Source organism: Lipotes vexillifer, unplaced genomic scaffold (genome assembly GCF_000442215.2).
Source record: "Lipotes vexillifer unplaced genomic scaffold, Lipotes_vexillifer_v1.1 scaffold1691, whole genome shotgun sequence".
NCBI classification, from domain to species: domain Eukaryota; kingdom Metazoa; phylum Chordata; class Mammalia; order Artiodactyla; family Lipotidae; genus Lipotes; species Lipotes vexillifer.
The window spans coordinates 1,153,638-1,169,083 of NW_006789046.1; the positions used below are offsets into that span (position 1 = coordinate 1,153,638).

General features: G+C 59.7%; 1 protein-coding gene across 3 annotated transcripts in view; it reads right to left on the bottom strand.

The window, feature by feature from the left end:
• Positions 1-15,446, bottom strand: part of BAIAP2 (BAR/IMD domain containing adaptor protein 2) — a 71,971-nt gene that overhangs the window by 20,641 nt on the left and 35,884 nt on the right. For all 3 annotated transcript variants that reach the window (XM_007462334.1, XM_007462336.1, XM_007462335.1), the window contains exons 4-6: positions 8,786-8,847; positions 8,043-8,114; positions 7,291-7,428 (exon numbers count right to left, since the gene is read on the bottom strand). In XM_007462334.1, coding sequence (XP_007462396.1) covers positions 7,291-7,428; positions 8,043-8,114; positions 8,786-8,847 — 272 coding nt within the window. The remainder of the gene's footprint in view (positions 1-7,290; positions 7,429-8,042; positions 8,115-8,785; positions 8,848-15,446) is intronic.

The following is a 15,446-nucleotide window of genomic DNA, read 5'->3' on the forward strand; positions in this document are numbered from 1 at the left end:
GGGCGGGGGGGGCGGGGGTGGTGGTCCGTGACCAAACAGATCCCACTGCCCACGCCCTGCGCAGTACACTCACACGCCGGCGTGTCCAGAAAGGATGTGCTGGGAGGGGTGCGCCCATGGGCATCCCCATGCCCAGACCCCAGGAGAGAACGTGGGGCCACTTCTGTCCACACCAGTGGGCTGGACATGCTGACAAATGCTTGCGGTCCAAGGGGACGGGTCTCAGCAATCTGTGAGCATGCTGGGCCAAGGCCTCAGGTGGCCACCAGGATCCACGCCATCCAGGTCTGGGGTCTGCTCTGCTGCCCCGGGACCTGGAGGAGGATGGAGCCCGGGCTCCTGTGCCCACCTTGCTGGGTGGTCTCTGCCAAGTCTCTGGACCCTTTGGGTCTTAGTTTCCTCAGGGGCTGAGCCAGATCGTCACCACCCGACATGGCAGCCCCTGCCTCACGTGATCTTGGAGGTTCTGCGGGTACAAAATTCACATCCTACTTCAAAGACTCAGCAGAACGCAAAAGACCTCACTGGCATCTGTCATAATGACTGCGTGCCTCACTGGTATCTGTTATAATGATTGCGTGCCTCACTGGCATCTGTTATAATGACTGCGTGTCTAAATAACACTCTAGACATGTGCCGCTAAATAAAACACTTCACCTGTTTCTTACTTTTTTACATGCCCACCTCTCAGTGTGAAAAGACAGGTGCCGTGTGCCCGGTGCTGCCCCCGAAAGCCCTCCCAGCTCTGACAGCATAAGATGCTCCAGATTTCCCACGGTGCTATCCAAGTAGGCAGTTTTTTTTTTTCTTGCGTTATGCGGGCCTCTCACTGTTGTGGCCTCTCCCATTTGCGGCGCACAGGCTCCGGACGCGCAGGCTCAGCGGCCATGGCTCACGGGCCCAAAAGAGTCCCCAGAGGACTGAGAATCCTGATACCATCTGTGGACACAGAAGCCCTAAGAGGGTGCAGTGGCTTCTGGCTTCTCAGTTGTTTTTTACCAGGAGGACCCCTAACTGCTTATACTCCAAGGAAAGAAGATGTCCCACTGCTGGGATGCGGTGCCTTGTCCACAGTCCGCCTCTCGCACTGAAGAGCTTTTTAAAATGAGAACAGCAGACACGTAAGGGGCTTAAAACACGGCCATCAAACTCGACGGGTTAACAGGAGCAGCCTCTGCCATTATCTTTTTTGAAGATCTAAATTATGGTTATTTTGTTTTTGCTTTGTTAATTACACATCCCTTGAAATAGAACAAATCTCTCCCCTTTCTCAGAGGGCAATCTGGAGGCGCCTTCCGGAACAAGGGAGCCCAGTGAGGGGGAGCAAACTGCAGGAACCGCCTGCTTTAGTCAGCACAGGCCCCAGCAACAGCCACACCCCACACCCAGAACACTCGAGGCCCCACTCTCTGCGTCTCAGAGAGGGAACGGGGAAGATGGATCAGGGCAGAGGAGGGGGCCCCTGGCAACCTAAACCCCAGCTGGGTGGGTGGGCCCTCTGCCATCCCAATGGCAGGAGCCTGCCTTGGAGCTGTCAGCAGCTCCAAGTGCTGGGCTGCTGAGAGTCTGGCACTGGGCCGGCTGGGACCGTCCAGGGCCCTGGCCCTCTGCGCTCGGGCAGAAGGTTTGGCCCACACTGGGGGAGACCCCGCCCCACACCCACGCCCATCCATCTGCCTTGAGCCTTCTCTTCCTGGGCTCTCCCCTCTGCTGCAGTCTTGGCGGCCCCTCCTTCAGAGCCTACACAAGGGGTGGACAGGGCACACTGCCTCCCCGTGGCCCCCACCGGCCGGCCACACACAAACGCAAATCCCAAAGGCACGAACGACTGCTGGGTTTTCTAACAGTCATGCATCCCTTGGAGGACGAGGACTCCTGCCTAATCAGAGCTGGGCTGGGGGTGGGGCCAAAGGAAAGAGAAAGGGGAGAAATCCTTGGCCAAGCCCCTCCGGATCTATAAGGGGATCGTGTGCACCCAGAGCCTGACCGCCTCCACCCAGCACTGCTTTCCAAAGTGCTCCATCCGGGATGGCTCTCGGCACCAGTCCCACCCCAGCCCCGCACCCTTCTGTCTGAAGTCCTAGAGACCGCCAACCAGCCAGGGGCCGGCTGTCCATCAGAACCACCCGAAGCTTTGAGACCCTGACAGTCAGGCTAAAGTACAACCATGCACCCGCATGCCTGGGGAGGGGGACCCTGGGCCAGAGACAGGGTGCCAGACGAGGCCTGTGACCACGCGCTGTCAGACAGACGGTACGTCCTCCACTGACTGTCCCCCGTAGCCGCCTCCACAGAGACGGGCGCTTCTGTCAGCGCCTGGTCCGGCAAGCACGGCAATGACCAGAGGTGCAGGGCGTGACCTCAGCCGTGTGGGCAGTACTTGGTGTGCTCCCTACTTCTAGAAAAAACCCTCTGTCCTAGTTTGTGCCCCAAATGCCTCTAAGTGCCTGTTCCCTGACCTATAATTAAAATCAATTCTCTCGCTGGAAATCCCAAAACACAGTCTCAATTATCAGCAGTTCACGAAACTGGCCCAGTCCCACTCACGGGGAGCCCATCACAGACGGACTGACAGACAGACAGACACGCTCAGGGGGGACAAGCCTCCGCCCCACTCAGGAGCTGAGGTGCCTCGGGGGAGGTGTGTAGGTGCTCCAAGGGTCAACCCCTGCCTGGCGGATGCTCGGGGGCCTCTCTACCCTCCCTGGTGAGCATCCTGCCCACACTGAGCTCCAGTCAGGGAGGGAAAACACATGCAACAGGGGCTCCAGAAGGCTCACAGGTGACCCCAGGGATTGACCCAAGGAAGTCCACCCATCCTGGGACCACTGAGTCAGTCCACACCTGTATCCACCCGTGGGAGCCCCGGGCAGCATATCCATACCTAAAAACAGAGCTGCATGGGCTCCGTCGGTCTGGGGGTCCCACCTCCTCTGCCAAGAGGCGCCGCAGCTCACGTCAGCCCAGGGGCTTCTGTGGCTCGGGGACGCCCAGGTGTGGCCCCTGTGCCAGCTGTGGGGCCCAGGCCCACACCCACCTACACATACTGCCCACTGGGCTACATGTGACCCAGGCCCTGGTGAAGGTCCCCGGAGTGGAGACCCTGGGGATACAGAGGGGGCTTCAAGAGAGCTGGGGGGGGGGCATGGGTGCCTGGGGTCCTTCCCCACCTCCCCAGGGGCCCAAACAGTCTGGAATCCTGCCCCCCCCTTGGTGACAGCATGCAAACACATCTGCTTGGAGTAAGCAGGTCTAGTGGCCAGGATGTCCTGTGGGTCCAGGCGAGGCCAAGCTCTCCAGGGCAGGGCCGTGAACTACAGTCTGGACGGACAGAGCTGCCCCCACGGCTGATCCGCTACCGGAGTGAACTGCATGAGAGCTGGGGTGTCGGCCGTTCTAAGAAATGGAGACAGAGAGAACAGAGTCCTGCTCTTCCTCAGGAAAAGAGTGCCTTGGGCTTCCCTGGTGGCACAGTGGTTAAGAACCCGCCTGCCAATGCAGGGGACATGGGTTCGATCCCTGGCCTGGGAAGATCCCACATGCCGCGGAGCAACTAAGCCCGTGCGCCACAACTACTGAGCCTGAGCTCTAGAGCCTGCAAGCCACAACTACTGAGCCCACGTGCCACAACTACCGAAACCTGTGCGCCTAGAGCCCATGCTCCGCAACAAGAGAAGCCACTTCAATGAGAAGCCCACGCACCACAACAAAGAGTAGCCCCCGCTCGCCGCAACTAGAGAAAGCCTGGGCGCAGCAACAAAGACCCAACACAGCCAAAGATAAATTAAAAAAAAAAAAAAAGAGTGTCTTAAACGGACCATTTCCTGTGACTAGCAGGATCTCAGCCAAGGCAGGAGCAGGGCCGGCTCAGCACACCTGCCCTGCCCAGGCATTTCCTCCAGGGGAAACAGTGGGGAGGGGAGGGGCTGTCACACCAAAAGGTGCCTAAGGCCCTCCCAGCCCCCAGCAGCCACACCTCAAAGCAGACATCAGGCCCTGGCTCCTGGCCAGGTCTGCAAAGGTTCCAAGAACCAGAAGGAACAGACCCTGGTGCCAAAGGACCCTCACATGCCCAGGTAGGCTGGGCACCTCCACAAGGCCACCAGGTAGGCCAGAACCATCCACGGGACAGGCAGCCAGCATGCCTTCCACCGTCTCACAGCACACTGAGCACCCACCCGCTCCGGCACAGACGCGGGATGAGGGACTCTGAGGGTGCCCCAGCCTGGCCTCTCAGGTTCAGCGCCACCAGGGAACAAAAAACATACTGGTTGGACTGTCGCTGTGCTTCCCACCCTTGGAAAGACAACCACAACCGGAATAACATCACATGCCACCTGTCACCACGTCAGCAGCCTGGGCTGGACGGCGAGAGGGACAGCGTGGAACACAGCCCCCAGCCCTCCCTGGGAGGAACTCGATTACTGGGGGAGAATCACTGCAATAACACCCTCAGGAGGCTAAGGGACAGGTAGAGAAGGGGGGTGGGGTGGGTCTGGGAAAGACGAGGGAGGGGATGGGACAGAGGAGGGAAACCGAGGAAGTGCACAGAACGGGGAGGGGTGACCTCACTTTGCTCAGGCCCCAGGGCCCTTCCTGCTCTGAGATGGGAGGAAGGCCGAGGTACACCCCTCCCAAGCGGGGAAACCGAGAGAGGACCACACGGCCAGTGCACACGGGGCACAGCTGGGATCCAAACCCAAACCCAATGGCCAGGGCCTCATGGCTGTGCCCAGGCGGGGACAGGCCACAGCGGGTGAAGAGGAGGCCTCTGAGCGAGAGCCTCAGGGCAGATACCGGGAGGGGACTGGGCCTCAGCGGGGGCAGCATGGCTGTGCTGAGCAGACAGGGCAGAGGGGAGCCTCAGTTGTGGGGTGACCCTCGGACATGGGAAGAAAGGTCAGCACTGGATGTCTTCCAGGTCCCAGGAGGCCAGGGTGGACATGGCCGGCCTCACCAAGCTGGGGAACTGCTGGGAGGCCCCCCTCAAGGAGAGAACCACCACCCAACTGCCCGTACGGAAAGACTAAGGTTTGCGGAGCCCGTGCTGTGTCCCCCTGGCCCTGTGTGGCTGGGGGAGCAGATCCCACCCTCTCGGCCCTGCAAGCCCAGACTCCAGAGTGGAGCAGTCAGGGCTCTCCCGAAGAGAGAGGTCTTGCAGTGGGTGGCGGGGGCTCTGGGGCAAGGGGAGTGGGCCACTGGGAACCAGAGGCAGCAGAGTCACGATGACCCAGGCCCATGTGGCTCCGAGTCATGTAGGAGTGAACACCATGGATGACGCCAGCCCACACGCACTGACCTCTGCCCGGCCTGTCCTCTCCCAGCCACAGGATGCACCAGCCGGGACACAGTCCCTTCTGACGGCTCTCAGCAAGCTGGTCATAGCAGCACCAGCTCGTCCAGGGAGAGGGCGTCGGCACAGGACGGAGCCGCTGAGTCCACGGCCGTAAAGGGGAATGAAGCACGGGCACGTGATGATAGAAAGGAACGAAGCACCGACACACACGACGCGGACGAGCCTCAGAAACATCGCGCCGAGGGCAAGAAGCCACACGCAGAAGGTCACGTGTCGTATGATCCCGGTCATGCCACTGGGGGGCGGGGAGGGACTAGTGAAGACGGGCTTTCTTTTTGAGGCCGTGAAAAGACAGTTACACAACGCTATATGAATGTACTCAAAATTAAACGGGTGAGTTATATGGTATGTGAATTACCTCTCGATAAAGCTGTCACCAAAAAAAAAAAGCACCTTAAGGAGCGGGGGGTGCACAGGCTGAACCCCTGGAAAGCCAGCCTCCTGTCCCTGTCACCAGGCCTCCAAACCAGTCCCCAGGGTTCCCTCAGATAGGGCGCTGAGGAGGCCACTGCCCTCCCAGGCAGCGGGTCAAGGTTTTCACGAAACAAAATGGCAAAACGTGTCAAGGATGGGACAGAACAGAAAAACGGACACAGTGCAGGTGTCTTTCCAGCCCCGACCTCATGACCCGCTCCCAGGAGCACATCCTGGGCGGGGGTGACTTGGGAGGGTTCCCTGTAGCAGCGCTCTCGCTGCGGGGAGGGGAGGCCTTGAGGTGGTGACGGGTTACAGACGGTCTTTTGAGATGATGGTCACGAGACTGTGGATGTGGGGAAACGCGTCTGACTTGGGGAAGGGATGCTACAGAGAGACAGGAGTTGAGTCACTGCGACTACATGGGAACACACCTGAGTAAGGGGCTGCAGGAGACTGGCGGCTGCTTCCCACATGGCAGGTGTGGTTCTCAGCTGCCGCTGCGCCCTCCATCCTCTCCACTGGGTGCCCCAGGCACAGAGGGGCGCAGAGGCCGGGCCACCCCCGGGGGAGCAGGAGGCCCGCTCGTCTATGCCGCACTCAAGTGGGCAGGACCGGCCTCTTGGCCCTGGCGTGCTCCAGAGGTGCTTGCGGGCAGCGGTGTGGGCACCATGGGGCATGCGCGTACACCATGCACAGAGGGCCCCAAGGCAGTGCCTCCAGGCTCACTGCCCTGATCACTGGCAGGAAGGGTGGGGCTTCAGGAGGTGAGGGGTTCACCTCAGGGGTCACCCCCATGCCTGTGCCCAGGGAAAGCTTCCACTGCCGACCACTGAGGGCTATCCCATTCCTCCTTATCTGAGACGTGCAACCTTGGAGAGCAGCGTCTGGGCCTGATCTGTGTCAGCTGGCTGCAGGGTTCTGGTGAATCAGGTGTGCCTGTCACAGGCCACGCTGTCCTAAATCCTTGGCCCCTCACCCCAGCATGTAACGCCTACAACCAGGGCTGCCCCTCCCATGCCCTGCAATGCCACCTGCCTCACGCTGCAGGGTCACTGAGATGCTGGACCAGCCAGCATCTGCCTGCCCTGGGGTCTCTGGGTCTGTGCTGGGAGCAGGCATTCACAAATCAATCAGAGTAACAGTCTGGGATCTCTCGCCGAGGTAGGAATCCAGAGCAACAGGCAGGAAGATTCCCTCTGGTTTCTGCTCCTTTGGTGGAGAGCCCTCTGGCATCCACCGAGGCTACAGAATGGGACTGCTGTCCTGCTGGCTCCGGGACGCCAGGCACCCAACCACCCAAAAATCCCCCAGGAGAGCGAAGCCTGGCTCTGCCCAGTTTCATCAGGAGGGATCAGCCTCGCCCCCCGAGACCAAGAAGGGTGAGTGCTGGGAACAGACAAGAATGCCTGCCCTTCACCGCTCACGAAAAGGCTCGAGAAGTCCCAAAACCATAACCGGAGCCCCGACGCTCCTGTGTCCCCAGGCAGAGGCCCCAGCACACGGCGGCCGAGCCCCACCTGCAGCTCCTTGTCCGAGTACTTCTGGGGATTTTTGCTCCCTTGGCTCTTCTTGCGGAGTTTCTTCAGCTCGGCCTGGCACTTGTCCAGTGCATCACCTTTGCTCCTTTGCTCCGTCTGGTATTTCTTCAGCGCAGCCTGAGATTCAAACAACAAAACCACGTGCAGTGAGCTGGTGCGCCCCTCCCGCTCTCAACTGGGCCACAGCGGCCCTGACCCTGTGGACGGCAGGAGCTGTGCAGCTGCAAACCTGAGGCCTCAGCTCTGCCTACCCTGGAGGCAAAGATCAGGGCTGGGAAAACCAGCCAGCCTCCCTCTCTCCCACCCCAGGGCTGGAAGCGCCTCAGGTCAAATCATGTAATGAACACCGACAGGGTGAAGAAGAACACCCTTCTTGTCAACCTGGGAGAGACGACAGGGCAGGGTCAGGGCATGAAGAACTCCAGGAAACGACAGCGGGTCAGAGGAGTTCACACAGGTTCCACAGGGTGGCTGCCTCACATCGTTTTTACAAAAAGCGGCCGAGAGGCGGGGGTAGTGGAACCTGGCACGTGGGGCATCAGACGCGAGAGTCCACTCACGGGGTCACATTTAGTCTCAAATGGGCATGAATGTCAGAGGAGTTGCAGGAAACCCACAGGATGGAGAGCTCACAGGAAGATGAAAACCGTTCAGACTGAGGGAAGGATTCACACACAGCAGAGCCCAAGCAGCTCAGGGGGACCAGCAGGTAGAGGGTGGGGGCTACTTACGCTCAGGTACCTGGAGTCCAGCTCCACCTTCTGCTCCAGCTGCATTAGCAGCTCATTGTGAAAAGACTTCAGCTGGACATGGAGAGAAAACAGCCGTCAGCTCCGACGTGTGGCTGCCACGGGGGAGGGGGGCCGGTCACCACAACCATGGCACCTGGGACGCTGGGCACCCCAGTGGGAGAGAGGAGCTTGTCTGATCCATGAGCCGATGACCCCGCAGCGACAGGTGGGCCCCGGGAGTGAGTGCTGAACTGAAGCCCGGCCTTCGACAGGCATGGAGGCTCCACTTCCCTTGGGGAGACAGAGACCGCCTCCCCACTGTCCCTGCTCTCTCGTGCTGGTGGGTAATATAGGCATAAGCTGACACGAGCCGTGGACCTGCTAGGTCCTGGCAGGACCTATAGTCTCGGTGCACCTGTGCTTCCCCAGGCCACCACTCGAGGTGTCCCCACGTGGCCCTGCGGCCAGCTGAGCGTAACACCCCATCTTGCCCGTGTCCTCTTCTTCCAGGTCCGTCTGTATATCCACAGCCCCATGGTGGTCACATCCCTGGTGTGTGACTGCTCTCTCGGGCCCTGGGGACACCCCCACCTCTCTGGGTATGACCACAGGAAGGCACACACTTCCCTAGTGGATGCACAGCCAGAGCACATGCCCGGCTCTTCCCCTCGCCTCTGATAGCGTCTGCTCACTTGCATCTGCCCCTCCCTCCCTGGGGGTTGCACTAGGAGGCTGGGACTCACCATTTCTTCCAGTTGATTTTGAATCTGCCTGTGGACTTCGGCCATCTGGAAGAGAACGTCCCCTGGGAGGCAGATGGCAGGAGAGAAAAGCAGGAGGAAAGTGAGCTACTCAGAATCACTGTCTTGTCACTCCCTCCACGGCTAGGGAGCAGGCACCGTTGGGCCAGGCACTGAGGTTGCTGTGGTCTGGGGACCGGCGAGCAGGGGTGTGCTGGGGGCAGGGGGAGGGGTGCCTCTCCGGGTGATTCCGCCAAGAGGAGATGGGAAATTCTAGAATGACAAGGATACACAGTCGCTTGGTGTCTCTGGGGGTTTGGGGGCCTCAGGCATCTGCACTGGATCTGAGATTCATGGCAGAGATAAGAAGACCGGAGACCCTACGTTTGCAGGTTTCAACCCTGCTGCGACCCTGTGAGCACATGCATCTCCTCTCACAGGCGCCAACCACCAGCGGCCCACCTACCTCGGGCCCAGGCAGAGGTAGCCGCAACACGTAGCCCCTGTGCATCCCGGGACATGGTGTGGAAGGAGGGTGGCCGTGAAAGGAGGGACCCCACGGCTCAAGACACGTCATGGTCAGCAGAGTCCCGACACCCACCCCAAATCAACGCTGTGGAACAGAAGCTCCGAGCTGGGGCACTCATGGCACCGGCCTCCGAAGACCCTCAAGGCCACTGCCCACACCCACAGGGTCAGCATGAAGGACCTCCTTGCACAAATGGCTCATTCCCTCCTCTGCAGAGGGTGGGTCTGGAATGGGCAGTGTGAGCTCCATTCATTTCATTGGCAAATATTTGCTAAGCAGCCATTTCTGGCGGCAGGCACTAACCATGCGCTGTGGCCACGTCCTGCCCTCGGGGGCAGTCACCTGCTGACTAACCCTGTCCCGAGGTGCTGCTTACACCAGGACGACCCTCCCCTGCTCACATCCAGGCCACTCAGAGGTCACGTGACCCAGACGATCCTTTTGGGGGCAGCCACAATGAGCACCTCTGGTCCCCATGAGGCCAGCCAGAGAGCAGAACAGTTCCTGTGGCCCCTGCCACAGGATGACGCTGCCCACCCTCCAAGATCACAAGGACAGCATGTAGATGATCCCCTGGGGTCGCTTTCCCTCCCAGAAGCACAGCTGGGCTCTGGGGACGACCAGCTCCTGGTCATTGGGCCGTTCGGTCAGCTACTGGTGCTCTTGTGGCCCTGATGACCACAGAGCATGGCGATCACCACAGGCAGAAGCCTTGGGGACAGATCGCCAATCCTTGCGGCAGGCTGCCCAAGGTCAGTGGGCTGTTAAATGGCCGCAGTACTGGCCGCTGCTGGCAGGCCCTGGGCCCTGCCTCCCAGGGTCACTCTCTGTTGCTGGAGTGCACGCGAGGGCGGCCTCTCCAGCCAGCGGGTGCCCTGCCCCCGTCTGAGTTCTCTCAGTGCGCTGCTGGGCTGGGTGCCCAAAGGCCTGGCTTCGCCTCGGATGCACAGATTTCTGTCGAGGGAGGACGAGGGGACAAGAGTGCTTCGGAAGGAGCTCCAAGGGTCACCTGGCAGCTGGGAGGAGCCACGGCGTGCCAGGGGGTAGGCCCTGCAAAGCCAACCGCGTGTCCCTGTCAGGAGACAAAGTGGGGGGAGTTCCCTGGCGGCCCAATGGTTAGGACTCCATGCTTTCACTGCTGAGGATGCAGGTTCGATCCCTGATTGGGGAACTAAGATCCTACAAGCCATGGGGTGTGGCCAAAAAAAAAGAAGAAAAAGGGAGACACAGGCATGCTGGTGGGTCCCCTCAGGATGGGGTGAGACCACACATAGCTGTGGTTCACTGGACCCTGGGCTGAGTGTCCAGCAGGCTGCCTGTGCTGACAGTGCAAAGACCCCTTCCCAGGCACCACATGAGGAAGCACAGACCCCTGGGGGGCCCAGGCTGGCACCTAAGGCACCAAGTTGCTTACAGCTACTGCAGAGAGAGGAAGACGCCCAGGCCCAGCCTGAGGCTTCGAAGGATGCTCGCGGTCAGGGCCAGTGCCACGCCGTGTGAGCGTGAGTGGGTAGTGTCTGTGTGGGTGTGAGTGGGGGAGGGCATGTGTGTGCCAGAGTGTACACATGTGTGCGTGTGGGTGCACAGGGTGTGCATGGGGGTGAGTGCTTGCATGGACGCAGGGGGTGTGGGTGTGAGCGTGTGTGGCTGTGTTGTGCGTGGGTGTTGAGTGGGTACACGTGTGGCTATATGTGTGAGCCTCAGTCTCCATTCTCTCTCCCCGCAGCCCTGGGGTGCTGCTATGGCCCCGTGGACACGCGGCCCCAGGAAGCTAAGTGACCGGGCTGTGACCGGGTGGGCCACAGGGATCAGAGCCGGTCCACCATGGTCCTGCCTCCAGGACCATGATTGTCCACGAGCCGGGAGGGAGAACAGAGCGGGGAGATGCACGAGCAGGGGCAGACACCAGAGCTCCTGATGCACAAATCCCCTAATCCAAAGTGATAAACATTTACTGAGCACCACGCATGCCGGCAGGGCCATGGACACCAGCACCAGGGCGCAGGGGGAGGCCTGTCGGGGGCCCAGAGTCCCTGGAAGTTACTTTCCACTCAGGCTCCAAATGGCAGCCTGACCTCAGGCCTGACAGTGCTCTTGGGTATGGCGGGGCAGGGAGGGGCGGCACCTGGGGACAAGAAGGCCCCGCCCCCACCATGGCTGCCTGGGGGCAGCATGGTCGATGGTCAACCTACCATACGCCGAGGGCTGAGCTGCGGCTGAGCAGCCCCAGCAGGATAGGATGTGAGTCTCACTCATCCTCTCCTGGCCCTGACCCCACTTCTACCCCATCCCGACCCCAGGGTATGGTCTATGAGTCAGGGAACTAGCCGAGGACAACAGGGGACAGAAGGTGCCTGGTCCCCGCCCTTGGCCGAAAAGGAACCACCAGGACAAATACAAGCAGGCAGCCCAGGGGACAAGGCCAGGCTGCCACCACCCTGACCTGACCTGCTCAGACCCGCAGCTCCCGAGTGGGATGAGGCTCCCGGCACCACCATGGCCTTTCAGCATCCCCAGATCCGATATGCTTGGTGGGGATGCCGTCCTGTGTGTCAAGGGTGGCATGCACAGAAAATCCAGACCCACAGGTCACCCTCTGGCCCTATGGGCTCTCTCAAGGGACATGAAGTCCATAAATAAGACACAGAGCAAGTGGCACCGCTGGTCACACTTGAGGACCCAGAATCGTAAATTAGTGTCCAGATCAAACTGAAAACATGTATTTCCTTGAAAGGCCACACAAAACTAGTTCAAGGAAAACATTTGAAAAATAACAACAACAAATACCAAGTCCTTTAGATAAAGAATTCCTGTTGCCAAGAAGAGTATGTGAAGCTTCTTGAGGATTCTGGACACTGCACCCCAGGCTCTGTCAATGCACTGGGATGCACCCCATCGCCTCCGCCCACCGGAGCCCTCACCTGTGTCCCTGGACATGCATGCGGGGAGTGGGCACATGCTCTGAGGTACAAGCCAGTGGCTGCCACAAGCCGGTCTACACGGGTAACTTTTAAGGTGCATTATACAAGCAGCTGCAGGAAGCCACGTGTACATGATGGTGGTGTGAGCGTATGGACCCTGGAGCACTGTGGGGGCACTGGGCCAGCTGCAGGGGGCAGTCACCTCTGCCCGGGGATGAGGCTGTGCCCTGAACTAGGCTTCCCAGGAATGCGGGGGGCCTCAGGCATTGGCACGGACGCTCTCTTGTCCTCTCACCCAGGTCCCTTCTGGGTCCTGGGAGGCGGGCGAGTGAAGGTCCTCGGAGCCATGGGGCCGGCCAGAGCCTCCCCCCTTCTCTGGGCTCAAACACCAGCACGAGGTGGGGACACCTTCCCAGGCCCACCCCATACGTGGAGGAGGAGGCCACCGGGCTTTCTATCAGGCCTCATCTGGGAACCCAGGTCTCGGTCCACAGCACAGGTGGGCCCTAAACTCGAAATACCAGGTTTAAAATAGAGCCCAGACCCAGCCTCGCCAGAGCAAAGAGCGGGGGAGCAGGGTAATCAGTTGTCACCACCGATGGGACCGCCAGGGTCTCGAGGAGTGTGAAGAGAGGGGGAGGCAGGCAGGTGGCAAGGCCCCAGGGCGCCACAGGAGGGGAGCGGGCAGGCCTCACCCAGCACTGAGGAGGGTTTGGGAGCAGGCCATCGGGAGCAGGGACAGGAGAGGACACACTTGGGTGCCATGAGGCTTCATCCAGGACAAAACCACTGACAGAAACACAGGCATCTGAGAATGAGGCGATGTCCTCCCACCCAGTGTTTACCCTGTGAGGAGGCAGCCAGGTCAGCAGTGAGTCACCTCCGGCTGCACACCCTTCAGCTCTGAGTTTAAAAATTCCTGGTACTCTTGGTAACCTTTAACACCAGCCTTGTGTCTTTGGGTTAAGAGTGGAACTCGGTACCCGTGGCAACTCCCCTCCCCCAGGGAAGGAGCGAGCGAGCGAGCGAGCGCGCACGCACACACACACATATGCACACGTCAGCACATGCTGCGCTTCCTTACCGACATAGGCGATGTGCTGTTCACCTCCCTCCCCTCCAACACAGTCTGGCTGGACACAGGCTGGTTCTGTCTGGTGTGGCTAAGACAGCACAATGTCGGGACAGCCGCCACCACCTTTGCTCTGCACGATTGCGGCCTGGGAGCCTGAGCATCCTGCAGACGGTGCGTGTGCCCCTGAAGAGAGGCTGTGCGGCCTCGGGAGCCAGGGTGTGCCCTTGTCCCCCAGGGTGGTGGCCTTGCCCTTGGTGACAGGGGCAGAAAGAACTGGTCCAGCCTTCCAGCAGGGACAGGGGCCCCCAACAAGGACACAACACTGGAGCTGGGGTGGCTGGACAGGGAGGGAGGAGGCCCAGGCCTGTGTAGCCCCTCACAGGCCACTCTGTCCTCAAGGAGCAACCACCACTCCTAATTCCAGAACGTTCTTGTCACTCCAGAAACCTGTCCCCATCAGCAGTCACTCCCCTTTCCCTCCAGCCTTGGGCAACCACTAATCTACTGTCTGTACAGTTCTCCCTGTTCTGTGCGTTTAGCATCAGTGGGACCCCGTGACACAGGCCCTTTGTGTCTGGCTTCCTCACCGAGCGCTTCCTCACCGAGCGTGTTTTTGGTTTTTGAGGCTCACCACGTGGCAGTGTGGAAGTGCTTCATTCCTTTCCCAGCTGGATGACATTCCAGGGAATGAGCCGCATTTTGTTTATCCAGTCACCCATGATGTCCATCGGTGGACATTTGGGCGTTTCCACTTTTAGGCCGTTACAAATAGTGCTCGCTGTTGTGATAATCAGCTCTCCTTAGGAAGCAGTTTTATTTTATAATAACTCTGAATTTTTTTTGTACACGATCTTCGCAATATGATTTTTGAGGTTTTTTCCCATCGGCTTAGAGCAAGAGTCCACTAGCCAGCAGACCCTGGGGGGAGGTGAGTAAAAGGGGAGCCTCCAGCCACTACTGTGACCACGTGGGGGGCTGGAGCCTCAGAGCTGCCAAGCCCTCCCAGGTTCCTCCAGAGCCAGACTGAGCCCTCCACTGCCAGGAGGGAGCCAGGGTCAGCGCCCCTCCAGGCGCCCACTGCCATCTCTGAGGGGACCGCTCCCTGACCCAGGCTAGTCCAAACCCCCCTGGGAAGATGAGGCTGCAGATAGGAATAGGAATTGATTCCACGACGAGGAGCCCGCCTCTCTAGCAAGTCTGGGTGACTCAGCAACCCTCTCGCTTCCCAGCTGAGTGGGGAGGTTGGGGGCTGTCTGTGGGGGACCCTCTGCCCCCGCTGGCCACCCCCGCTTCTTTTCCTTAAGTGTTTTATTTCACCAACAGACTCTCAAAAATGTTCACAGCCCCTGGCAAGAACCTCAGTACAAGGACAAGGTGGAGGGGCCTGGCACTGGCCAGTGTGAGTGCTGGCCAGCACCTGGGGACTGAAGGCACCCACTGAGAGGAGAAAAAGTCAGAAACTAGAGACCCCGTCAGCTCAGAGGGGCCGGGGCGATAAGCTGGAAGGTGCAGGGCACAGCTGAGGAGGGGGAGGCCCAGGTGCAGGAAGGCCCCACACCCGGGAGGATGGCAGTGGGGTAGACTCTCAACAGGGCAGTGTTGGCAGGACCACAGCTCACAGGAGGGGAAGGGGCGGAGCTGCTGTCCCTTGGAGCTCCAGGCAAGGTCAGGACTTGAGCAGGGTAGCACCCTGCTGTGATACGCCCCGTCCTAATAGCAGACGACAGAGAAGGATCAGCCACCCACCCCGGGTGCTCTCAGAACTTGTAGACGGTTCGGAGGAGCAGTCGATTTACACGTGTTCAGGGACGTAGGACCCACCACTGACATCGCAGATCTCAGAAACATTCAAGTGTTTCCCCAAACTGGGCTCTTTGGGAAAAGATAAAAGATTCCAGAAGACTAGAGAAAATTACAGGTACCAGATTTTTAAAAGGGACCGACTCTAGAAATTGCAGGTTGGTGTCTTCATGTGAGAGTTGTTACTGAGATAAAGGTGACCTGCTCGAAGCCTGGGGCACTCGTTCACCTTCATCGTCACCACACTGACGACTGCTCTGTGAGCACCTGCTCTGTGCAGGTGCCGCTCCAGGTGAGACAGTTAACCAGAGGCCCTGCCTCTGTGGTGCCTGCACTCTT